Genomic DNA, 12,907 nt, shown 5'->3' on the forward strand with positions numbered 1-12,907 from the left:
TAAAGAGACACAGTTCCACTGTAAAAGTCTGTGATCTTAGGTTTCAGCCCCTCCATCCTGACTGACCACCCTGATCTGCAGCATTGTCTGTCTAAGCAAAATGGTTTGGTTTGTTTGGATGCTCTTTGGCATCCAGGTGCTTTGCTCCTGCACTGCTGCCCCTCCAGCCCGAGGAGCAGGGGCTGCACTGCTCTCCCCCCGCTGCGATGACGCTGCAGTGGAGGAGGCTGCAGACCTGGCTCTCCGCCAGATCAATGCTGACCGAGAAGAGGGCTATGTACTCAGCCTCTACAGAACTGCCAGTGCCCGAGAACAATCACAGGTAAGTCACCCTCTTGCTCAATATATGTTTCTCCCTGTGTCTATTTCTTAGAAATATCTATTTGAATGAGGAAATATTTCAAAAGGCAAATGCAAAGTTCTATTCACAGGACTCCAGAGGCCATGTCAACTTTATGCACAGACTAGAAACAATTTCATCACACTGTGGGCAATTAGAGAGCAAATCTCAGTCATGACTCTCTGCTGCCTGCCCTTGGAATAGCTCCAGGCATCGGTTCAAATTTGATATGAAACACCACTATTCTTACTTAATTTCATTTTACACCTTCCTCCCACTGCCTTGAGCAGTTGGAGTGCAAAGGCTATTAAGTCATCGTGTGTTTTGCACAAAAGATATGTGCACTAACAGGTGCAAACACATCCTGCTTGGGACCAAGGAATTCCTTTACAGACCTCTAAAAGATGACTCATTCTTGAAAAGAAATCTGAAACCAGTTCAAGGGCAAAAAATACACTGGAAATACCTATAGAATATCACTTACATTTCCTCAAATATCGTATTTCTCTGTGTGTGCTTAATTTATGACTACTTTGTGTTACAATAACTATAGCTACTGGCACTAGCTAGGGACAGCCTGAAATGAATTCACAAGGGCCCGCAGCAGATTAGGCACTATGGAAGCCTGCTGCTAACATTCCCTGCAATGCCTGCTCATTTCCCATAAGCTTACCTGAAAGGCTGAGTTCTGAACTCTAAAGAAAATTAGGCTCTTTGCCAGACGCTTAAAGATCTGTACTGGCAAGGATACGACACTTCTTCCTGCTGCTCTTACAAGGACATGGTTCCTGCAGACACACTGGACTCCAGCAACCCGAGATCTCACAGCTAAAGATGCTCTGCTGTGCTTTACACTGTGTCCTCTATATTGCCTTGCTCAGGTGACAGAATGTGCCCACTAAGCAACTGCATCAGGTCTCCCCAGAATTTTTCCACATGATGCATGTGAGCTGGCCCCAAATCTGCATCACCAGTCATGGAGTTAGGTGCTCGGACCCCTTCCTGGGGCTATTTAATGGAGTTAGGTACTCAGACCCCCTTCCTTGGGATATTTCCTATTGACAATAATTAGAGCCTCCTATGACCACCCTAGAGTGCAGCATGGTGGGTGCAGACGTGCTGTAAACCCCTCAGTCATCTCCCTACCTAGTGTTCTCCCTTCACCTGTGCCAAAGATAAAAGATATCTCAACACAGGAAACTTTTGGTCCTTGGTTGTGATTTGTCTGTCACTCAATTTCCTAAAGATGTAACTTACTGCTTTAGAGAAAGCATACTTTGTTCATCTGGGGGTTTAATTTACTTATGTACTTGTTTTGTTTTGGTTTGGTTTTTTGGTTTCTTTTTTTTTTTTTTTTTTGCATCTAATATTGCAATAACAAACTAGACATTCTAAGCCCTTTGTCTCATTGTTGCTGCTGCTGGGACTGAGTACATAAGGAGCAGTCAGCAATGTCAAGGGCGTTCATGGACAGTTACAACTTTATGCCATCTCCCATTCCTCTCAAAAAAATTAGGAAGTTTTTTTCCCCCACACCAGTCAGTAGTCCTTCCTCTCACTTTCTTAAGCAGTACTGAGGATAAAAACATTTTCAAAGTTACTTCAAATTCAAATCTGCCCTTAAGCAACCTGTGGTTCAGCTTTGCTCTAATTGAAACTAATGAGCCATCTGCTATTAACTTATATGCAAGTAGGACAGAGCTTGCTTTCGTACAAGATACTCATGATTAGCTTCACTGACAGGCACTTAACCAAAATTACAAAACATGCCAAAATATTTCATTTCTTTCTCTTGCAGCAGGTCACCCTGCTGCCACATCTCCTCTGGCTCCCAGGCTGCCCAGCACACATTGCAGCCTGGCACCAGCAGTGCTGAGGAAGGCATCTTTTTGGCAATGCAGGAAAGATATACAACCTTTTATTCAATACTAAGCAGATATCAAAAGGCCTTTGCATAATGGTCTTCTAATGAAAATTAAAATAAGGATGATTAAACCTTCAGTGATCTGCTGAGCTCCGAATAAGCCCCAAATTATCCGCTCCCCAGTGGAGGATGGTACACACAGAAGCAGGTAGACCAAAAGATGTGTAGATTTTATAATAACCTAATCTGCTTATTAAAGCTTGCATATACAAGAGAGCTATAGGCAACAAGAAATGCAGTTTAGTCTGCCCTGGTTGCATTTAGGGTTTCTAGGATCACCAAGCTTTATAATCAATATTCATGATTCAGCTGAGGAAACCCATCTAACACCAAACACATTTGATTATAAGAACATTTCTTTAATGAGGTATGTATGTGCTTTTACCTCCAGAATACTTTAACAACCAGCTTGAAAGCTCAAGTCACCAATTCCAAATATGAGACTCCTTAAAGATACACATTTTTCTTGGCTATTTCTTCTTCATGTGGATAGTCTTAGTGATGGCTTTTTTCTTACAGAAGTTATATTTAAAGTTACAAACTTGTACCAAATGTGGCACTACTCAAAAACATATTTTCAGCAAATAGCAATTACTCTATGACAAGTTTCACTTTGTGTTTACTGATTTAAGCCATATTAGCTATCACACGAAAGAGAGATATCATCATGGTATTTAGTTATTCTGTATGTTAACAGAAAATTATGATTAGTTTCTTCCACAGAAGGATCTGTGCAGCCAGGTGTGGGGATACTGCCATGCCACTGCACAAACAGCACTGCTGCACCTCAGCATCACTCTTTGTCAAAAGAGCTTTTGATTGTTTCACGGCTTTCAAAGTGACACTTATAATTAAACCTCAGGATTAGTGTAAGCAAGCCCTGAGAGCTCAGTGCAAGGCATTACCAGATCACTTTATAGAACACTTAGGAAAAAGAAGACAATATGAAAATACAAAAAATTGTAGAAAGCATGAGAAGTTGTGCATGTAAGAATAGAACTAAGAGACAATGATAACAAAACGATTTAATCATTCTTTTTATTTATTTTCTATTAGTTTTGCCCTTTCATATTTAAAGAGTTTAGTATTACTAGCATATATGGCAGAGCTCACATAAAATCACCATCCCGCAGATCTCTATAGGGTGTGATCAGAGTAGTTTGTATCACTCCATCTCCTCAGAACTCCAGAGCAGATACCACTTAGTGGTTTTCTGAGCAGTATAAAAACAAAAAAGGCAGGAGAACTCGAGCTTTATAAGCCCTATTGACAGTTATTTAGTCACTGTTAAACAGAAACCCAAACTAAAGCCAAAATGATACAGATACTGGCCCAGACTTCCACAAGACTGCTGCCCCATTTAGTGTTTTCTCTACAAACCAATGGAATCAAGCAGGGATGAATGAATACGGCTCTCATTCAATTTTGGTTTTTCTCCCCCTTCAGCAAAGACATAATCTCAGTCTAAACACGCAGCTAACGCTCACATCTAAGTTCTCGAGGACGTATAAATGACAGTTGCCCTCTTTCCAGCTTTCCACTAAAGATATAAATAAAACATGATCCAGCTAAGCTGTATCCTTGATAAATATGCTGGAAAGGTGCTTACCCATATCTACAGTGGAAGCAGAATGAGGATCTGCACCATGCAGCATCTCATCTTCCTGCACTATGTGATGTAAGCACTAGATATGCAGAGCTGTACTTTTAGTGCTTCCTTGTACTTCTTGCCTGGAAAGATGTTTGCCCAAAAGTTGAGCCTGAACTGCTTTGTGCACCCTATGCTGCAGTGAACCAAACAAGGGTTTCTTGACTTAAGCACAGGTCAGAACTCAAGCACTGGACTGAAGCTTTAAGTGTGTCTGAGACATCCATGTGACTCTGCAAGGTGTCTCACAGCACTCCCTGATAGCTGACAGAATATTTAAGCTTCTGCATCAATGCAGCCTTTGCCTCTTTACAGCAAGTGCAAAGCATCCACACTTCAAGAAGACACTGCCCTAAGAAATAGGATATTTCTCTTTCTAATGCCTATTGGGAATGTTCCATGTTAGCAGTTTTTTATTAGTTGTGGTATTTATCATCTCGTTCTTATTTCAGGCAAAATAACCAACCTTTCAAATCTGATAATGAAAGTTGACAATGAAAACATCAACATGTTTAGTCTTTATTTTTGGGTTCTGGTTGGTACCAGAATCAAAAGAATAGAACTGACCAAAGGACTGTTCTTTATGTAAAGCTGGGTAGCTGCATGACTAAGTTTGTTCTAGCAGGGCCTGAATTTCTCCTGATTTGCCACTTTTGTCAGAGAGAGTGCTCAGGTTTCAGGATATCCATGCATTCCACCTGGATGTTTTCCATTTCTCCATCTCTCCTTTTTGTGTGTCCCTACCTTGTTTGATACAAAACTGGGATGTGGCCTTTTTTGTTTCTTGTTTTCAGGAGATCACTGGTTCTGTCTTCTATCTCATCTTGGATGTCGTAGATACCGAATGCCATGTACTCAGCAGAAAGATGTGGAAGAACTGTAACCCCAGACCTGCTCATTCAACTGTAAGGATTTTATTTTTCTTTTTAATCTCACATATGATGAGTTACTCAGGTACTACTGATGACAGCAAAATCCCTACACTTGTGTTTTTAGTGAGCAACAAAGCTTAGAAAAAAATCAAAGTCCATTTTATAATATCCAAAATTTTACTCTGCACCTTCTAATCAGTTTATAGACTGGTAAGATTTATTTTAAAAAGTGAAAATTAAAAGAAAGTTTTTGACCAGAGCTAATAAACAGACCAAACTAAATACCGTGCTAGGACACTATTTAGAATAATGGTTTACTTTTTATAGCAACCCTGTAAGAGTTTATTTTAAAGACAGCCTGTCAAGAAGGGAATAAAAGAAACACACTTTTATATAACATGTGATTTTTGGTTTAGTTTAATTCCACTTTTATTCTGACAACTTTGCAAAAATTGCACTGAAATAGGAGAAAAAGGAAAGCTCAGCAAGATAAGCTGCAAAGACAGAAAGTGATCGAAGACTGTTGCTACAGGTGACTTAAACTATTCTGAGCAAGAGAAAAAAACCCTTAGAAAATGAAGAATGACAAGAAAAAAGTTTCACATGAAAAAAATAAAAAAAGGAAGTTATGATTAAATTGTCCTGGACTGCTTCTAAGGTCAATCAATTTTAACTTTTCAATGAAAAAGTAGAAAAAAATAAAAATAATTCTGCTCACTTATATTAGAGTGTTTTCAGCAGAAAAAGGGCACAAAGCCTATATGGTTGATATGGCTTCAGTGAAGCCAAGAAATGCATGTCCAGAGGCCTTGATCACACATGTAGGAATATCTAAGAAGCTCTCAGAGAATATACTTTCAACTCTTAAATATAAAAGCACAATGGATATTAATACGCCAGTATTTTTTTCTGCCATAAAGTTGGAGTTTTTTGTGTGCAAGGGTGACCCTACTGTGCCACAAAACTGATTTATGGTCCTTCCTACACTCTCCCTATGATTATAGGGAAAAAGGGGAAGGTGGAAGACAGGTGACTGGATCCAGACACTCTGAAATGATCTCTGGGTTTAAACTCTCTGAGTTCCAGACATAGACCCAGCCTCTGGGGAAGGAGCACTCTGTGACACTTGGGCACTTCTCAGCTGCCAGAAGAGTGGCCCTGGGCAGGTCACCCCACAGTCAGGCACTGCATCTGTATAGCTCAGAATCACACCAGGGGATGAGCTGGCCTTTTATTTCAAAAGGATATGCTTAGAAATGTGCTTCATTGTCATTTGAGTATTAACAAAACTTTGGTCTTGAAAAGAATTCCATGATTGCAAGAAGAAAATTAACCACTCCTGTTTAGGTCCTAGATGATTAGTGTAAAGTGTGCAATATTAATAGTTTTTAAATGTTTATATTGTTTTAGGTTTACGGTCAATGCAAAGCAATTATCTACATTAATCAGGCAAGAAATATTGCTCATCTGAATACTTATGAGTGCAGCTTACAACCAGGTATGTCTTTAACGCAGTCTTTATAAGAGAGCTGGAAAAACTCTTTGCCAAATAGCATTACTTTAAATTTTAAATGTAATTATGACACTGCAGTATCTCCATTAGCTTCAGCTGCCCTGATTTTCTCAATTCAGTGATCATAAGGCCAGGGAGGTCCTGCAGCTCAAAGGAGTTCAGTAATAACTGTTTTAACCTCTGGGACACTCAGCAGAGCCTGTGTATGGGCTTTTACCCTCTGAACCAAAAAACATTTTTTATGGGTTTATGAAAGGCAAGGAAAAACAGCAAGCCCACTGTCAATAGGTTGAACTTTTTCCTTCAGTGTCTGCCTCCACTGCAACATTTTTATGGGTCTGCAAATACATAAAGATTCAAAATTATTGAGGGGTGCAAACCACATATTGTTACTCCAGGGCAGTGGAGGACAAATGGGCAGGGTTGGGGGCATAGATGCATTTACAGTGACCTGCATTATCAACATGCTTTGATGGTTATGCCTTGTCTAATGACATTGCTCTGTTTGAATAAAAAGTTCCACGCAGATATATTTGGTCAGTATGCCCTGACTGCCCGGCTGATGATTCTCCAACTAAGCCTGAATACTTGGAGACTGCTGTTCAAAGTCTTGCCAAGTTCAATGCAGAGAGTGAACAAACTCATTACTTCTCTGTTCTCAATGTCACAAGAGCTTCAATGCAGGTAAGCCAAGGCTCATTTGACTTGTTTTAGCCCCCAAGAAATATGGATCCTCCAGACTTCAATTTGTTTTGTCTTAGAAGTTATTTTGATTTTGTACCTCATTTCAACTATGCCAGTCCCTGAGTTACTAAGATTGTGCATAAATAAGAAGTACAAAATGAAGCAGCACTGGCAAACAAACATTTGCTGTAACACAACTAACAGTAATGCCCCAAGTATCACCTGTTCCTTCCAGACTTAGCAGGAGTTTTTCATCTATTTCAAGGTCAGTAAAATTCTTTATTCTTCGTGACACATGCACAAGTTCTAATTGCCACTGGCCTCTCATTTACAGTGGGTCATTGGTCCTGCATTTTTTGTAGAGTTTTTAATTCAGGAGACATCTTGCTCAAAAAATGACACGGTTGCTGACATCTCCATGTGTGAGCCACTTCCACTGGAAGTAGCTGTAAGTACTTTTCCTTGTACAAACACCAGTTTTCCAGATACTATGATTCCTCAGTGAATATTTAGTATTTATCTCCTTGGCTCTTTGCTGACAAGAACCAAAACCCACAGTCATATTTTTATAGATTGTAGCTATATACTGTCTTGCAAATCTACAGACTGCTTTAGAACAGAGAAACATTTCAGCAAAAGTTCTGAATTCTTACCAGAAGTCCATAAGAAAAGAAAACAAAACAAAAAAAAAAAAATCCAGAAAAAGGTGGAGTAGCCACCACCTTACAAAACTGAATGAGTCTTAAGGATTTCTTCCAAGGAAACAGACATAGACAATAAATCACAAACAATGCATAAAGAGTATATTCATACAATCAGGTCGGCTAAGGAAAACATTTAGGAACTGAGGAAAAAATTGTAAGAGAAACTGGAAGGCCATATGGGCATGTTGTCAAGAGATAACATTTCAAGCCCCATCTTGAGTGACATCCAAGCCATGATACCTACAGCCCAGTACAAACACGACTACTAGAAACAGCATTTTTTTCACGGTTTCTTTCACTAGAATGGTGTGAAAATAGTTCTGTGTGGAAAATTATATTATGTTCCATACACAACTTGACTGCATAGGGATATTCTGCTGCAAGAGAACTTAAGCAAGCTGTTGTAGTTTTGCCTTAAGTAGCCAGCTTATTTTTGCTATTGTGTTACCTAACCCTCCTTTGCAAACATAAGGCCTTTATCAAAACAGTGCCTGCCTTTGTAAGGTTGCCAATCCCAAAACAAAAGTTTGCCCAAGCTGTTTATCCCTACAAATACACTTAAAAGCTATAACTATTTAGCCTTCCATTATCACTTATTTTACAAGATAGGAGCTTAGTATCAGTGCTCCATGTGAAAAAATGCTTGTATTTTCTTCTTACAGAAAATCGGTTTCTGCAAAGGGTCTGTAGTAAAAAGTCACATGGAACAGTTTGTCACTGTATCCTGTGAAATCTACAGTCAGCAGGTATTTCTTAATCTAATCTTAATATTGCAAGAGTAATATTCCTTTACAAAACAAGTATTGAACTTTTGAAAGCCTAGCCATTTTTAAGTTTTCTTATTCACAAGGACATGTCCTTCAAGAAAGTGATAAGGCCAGATCAGGAAGAAATCTCTCTTGTGATAAAACAGACTGTTGTTGGGTGGATAAAAAGGCAATAGAGTGGGTATAGAAACAATCATGCAGAATGTGTTCAGAATGCTCTACAAAGAAATTGTAAATCACAAATGGAATGCAAGGGGATATTACTGTAATCACCCAAGTTTCATGCAGCCATCTCCCCTGGCACAGGAAGTCATTACATCCATCTATCCTTTGAGCTTCTGTTCTGTAGCTGGTCTGGGAGGACTAGAGGTGCAGCAGATTCTTAGTGTGAAGGGTAATCTTTATATCTGAAGGAATTTGGAATTGCTTCAATTTCGATAATGCTTATTCCTTGTTATTTAGGATCCTGCCACTGAAGAGGAAAACCAGGAAGCTAATCAGACACCTGGTAAACCCAGGCAGGATCAACAGGCTTCCCCTTCAGATGCCAATCCCTTCTCTCCACACCTGGAAAAAACAGTGGGCTGGGTTAAAATTCTACCCCCTTCAAATGAGGACATCACTTTCCACAGCCTACGAGAAAGTCAAAACAAACATAAAGATAGAAAGCCAGTTCCACCTAAGGCTGCAGGATCTGTACCCCGCCTCGATGGACAAAAGACTCAAGTAAACAAACCAGACCTGACCAAACCAGTCACTGGACCAGTTATTCTCCCTTTTCCTGAAGAACCTTCTCTATCAGATTCATGTCCAGGAGAAGCAAAGCAGATGGATGGCATCCTCCATCCTTTGATAACTAGAATGCCTACCACAGTCTAGCCAGCATCCACGCACCTCAGCTCTCTGCAACAAAATAACAGCAAAAATGGCAACATGGTTTTCAATTTGTGTAACATCTTCAAATAAATAAAGTGTTTATTACAGTCTTCATCTTTGGCATTCTCAGTTTTATGAAAGCACAAGAACAGATTGGGAAAAGAAATTTAACTGGGGCATTTTCCAACAAAAGTATTTGGCTTTTAATTCTCAAATTCCTCCCATCAGGCAGAGCATGAAGGAAAAGTAACTGTGGAGGATAAAAGAACTTGCAGGGCTGGGACAGCCCAAATACATCAGAAAAAAATATCCTCAGTAGCAAAATTCTGTCAGGGCCCAGTGCAGGATGCCTTCTCCCCAAGGGATAGTGAGATGGAGCCAAGTGTGACAACCAGGTTGGCAGGGCAGGGGCCTGGCCCGTGATGCCTGAGGGGGTGAGCAGGGCACACCCAGGGACGGAAGTCAGGTTGTAGGAAGAAGCCAGTTCACCATGAAAGTTCAGGGGTGGTGAGGCAGGTCTGAGGTGAAGCCAGGAATGAGTTAGCAAGGCATGGTCAGGGGCTGGTGTGGTTATGGTAGCCAGAGTCAGGCACAGGCCAGCGGTCTCCGAGCAAGTCTGCAGTGGCCACACAGGTGTGAGGGACACAAGGCTGCAGGTCTGAGCCTGCGTCTGCATCTGCAGCATCTGCGGCCAGGCACAGGCACAGCTGCGATGCAGCAGGAGCTGGAGCTCGGGCAGGGCCCCGCACGCTGCAGCCTCAGCCTAAAGCAGCTCCTGAGGGAAGCGGCGTGGGTCAGCCCTGGCCGGGAGCCTGTCCCCGAGGTCACCTGGGAACAGCCCCGGTGTGCTGAGCCTGGCATCTGGCACCAAACCCTCGTGGAGCAGGGACGCTCTCGGGGCCTTAGAGAGCCACGGCACTGACAGGGCATGAGCAGGGAGCAGCACTTCAGCACCGGGTAGCATTAAAAGCTAGTGAGCTTTTGCTATTTCGTGGCTAAACTTCTTAATTATAATGTGAGGATCTTAGCCTATTTTTTAATTTCCTGTAGAAGATCTCAAGAAAGATTATTTTTTTCTTAATGCTTCATACCTCACTTAAAGCATGTGGAAGAGCCTACCATGTGTGAAACCTCTGCACGTAATTCTGGCTGGTGGAGAATCAAGTCCAGGCTATTCAGATTCTTATGTTCTACTGATGCTGCCGTGTAGGAGAAACAATGATTTAAAAAAATCAGGCTAATACTTTCTTGAGATAGGTCATATTAACTGCTTTACAATAAAAGCCACAGGGACACTTGACAGCCTGCAGCTAAGAAGAATCGATTTCGCTGAAGTCAGACATAGTAATTGTACTGACAAAACCAAATATAAATAAATGAGAAGACAAGAAGAAAAAGAATGAACATAGGAAAGAAATGTCATCTGTGGCCAGGAGTACACTGATATTTGCAATAATTATGGGGTTTCTATGAGACCACAAAGCCTTTTTCTAGTTGCCACCAGATCTGTAAAACCATTTGTTCAAAACAAAATCAATAAAATATTATTGTTTCTGAAGCTTTTATGATACTGTATTATCCCTAGAGATCCTGGATGATTTTTACATTTAAAGACCCTTCCAACAAAAAATTATGGTTTTATCAAAGTATCCCGGCATTATGCAAGATGATTAAAATGTATTATTTTATTATTATAAATAAAATATAAAGTATTATTTTATTTTGAGTGAGGCCAAAATAATATTGAAATATTGCATGGAGTTATATTCACAGACGCTATGTTTGCTTTTTCAGTCTGCAAAACTCTTACAAACATAAATTTTATATAAAGAAGTAATTTAATTGCTTCAAAGACTAAAATAAGCCAAACAGTGATGTGTGAAACCTATCAACTGAGCCAAAAGTAATTCTATTTCAATCCCACATTATGAGAAATTTCAATATATTTTGGTTGCATTCATTTCAGAGTAGAAAAACTTTCAAAATCAGATCATTCTCAAAAAATCCTAAAATTCAAATTCTAACTAATTTTTATTGTGGTAGGAGCTCTAGGCTGTGTCAGCATTCCCTTTTTTATCAAGTCATTGAATTACAGCCTCTTGTTTTTCCCTCAGGAAGTTTCACCTTTGCCAGCTCAGGTTTCTCTAATACTCCCTCTAACCAGTGTGTTCTCCTTCCCTGGACAAGAACCACTGTTCTGCCATATGCCAAAATGTGGGATACCAGGCACTGCTCCCTGCCCTCATGCAGAGCACCCATGAGTGCCTTTAGTGAGTTGGGGAACAGAGCACTGGGGCAACAGCCTGTCACACTTCAGGGATTTTCAAAACGTTGGGTTTTCCCCTTTTCAGTTAATCACCACACTTACCACTTCTGCTGCACAGTCCTTTTTATTAACTGTTTGCATGTTGATGCTATTCTCACGGTGGCTCCATCAGTTTAATGATGCTACTGAGACTTTTACCAACATACACAACCAGATTCTTCCCCCAAAGGAGCACTGGGGAAGAAATCAGCTTCATTTACTGCTAGTCACAGCCAAGAATACCCCATTTCACTCAGCTCTTTTTCTTGACTATGGCTCCTTACAACAGTAAATTGAACCGCCACAGTGAATGAATATAAATGGAGTTGGTGTGAACATAAGCGGGGGGAGTTATAGGGGACACTGGAAAATCCAGATCCACAGTTTTGAGCATTCCATTTGGACACTGTAGAAATCACATTTGAATCAATGTTTTCCCTAACTTGGATCTGGGATTTGGGTTCAATGACTTCTCTGATTTAAAAATAAACAGCAGAAGGGGGGTTTATCTGAGCAGTAACTGCACCTCTAGTACAGATCAACAAAGCACCAGCGGTCAGTGAAGAGTCATGAGCATTTCTTTTATTTGCTGTGGCCACTCCAGCACAGAGTCCATACCCAGTTTCAGTGTCACCTGGGCCACTGCCAGTGTTTACCATAATAGAGTCCTGGTACTGATGTCCTAGAATAAATTCTTGAATTACAAGTAGGAGACTGAGGCTGTATTGTTTCTGTGTTTCCTTTGTCCCCAGGACACACCTGGATACTGCAGCACTCCCATATGGCATTGATATTATTAACAGCTGGTAGCATTTAGTCATCAGGACTTCAAATCCTGCTGCTGATTCAGCACCTTTATGCCAATCTGTGAGGGGGCCAGCACTGCAGCATTCTCCCTCCAGCACACCCACATGGGCAGTCTGCTCTCCACACAGTGACTCTCTGAGACAGGATTGCAGCAAATCCTCTTAAACACATGCCCAGGTAGTGCTGAACCTCTCCATCTTCTGGCCTGGTCTCAGCTTCCAGTCAATGTGAGCAAAGCAGCTGGGCAGTAACACACCTTGTGTCCCTCTAGTCCTCCCAGGACTCTGAACTGTTAAGTACTGCTCCTCCTTATCTGGCAGAAAACAGGCCAGTGACATAAAGAAGCCTTCATCCAGTCACTAGAGATGAGAAGCAGATGGATTTGGGCAGACAATTCCCAATTCACTTCTCAATTTTGTTTTACAGTTTTTCAACACTTATTGATCTTATATCATCTATTAATAACT

The 12,907-nt window shown here is 40.7% G+C and overlaps 1 protein-coding gene across 1 annotated transcript; it reads left to right on the forward strand.

Moving 5' to 3' along the window:
- Nucleotides 1-100: 100 nt before the first annotated feature.
- Nucleotides 101-9,331, forward strand: FETUB (fetuin B; the record flags this gene model as incomplete). The annotated part of the gene is made up of 7 exons (XM_082287849.1): nucleotides 101-322; nucleotides 4,707-4,817; nucleotides 6,195-6,282; nucleotides 6,815-6,981; nucleotides 7,316-7,429; nucleotides 8,348-8,431; nucleotides 8,915-9,331. 7 exons carry the CDS (start codon nucleotides 101-103, stop codon nucleotides 9,329-9,331), a joined length of 1,203 nt encoding a protein of 400 aa, XP_082143975.1.
- Between the last annotated feature and the right edge of the window lie 3,576 nt (nucleotides 9,332-12,907).

The sequence above is a fragment of the Coloeus monedula genome, assembly GCF_965178545.1.
Source record: "Coloeus monedula genome assembly, chromosome: 10".
Taxonomy (NCBI): Eukaryota; Metazoa; Chordata; class Aves; order Passeriformes; family Corvidae; genus Coloeus; species Coloeus monedula.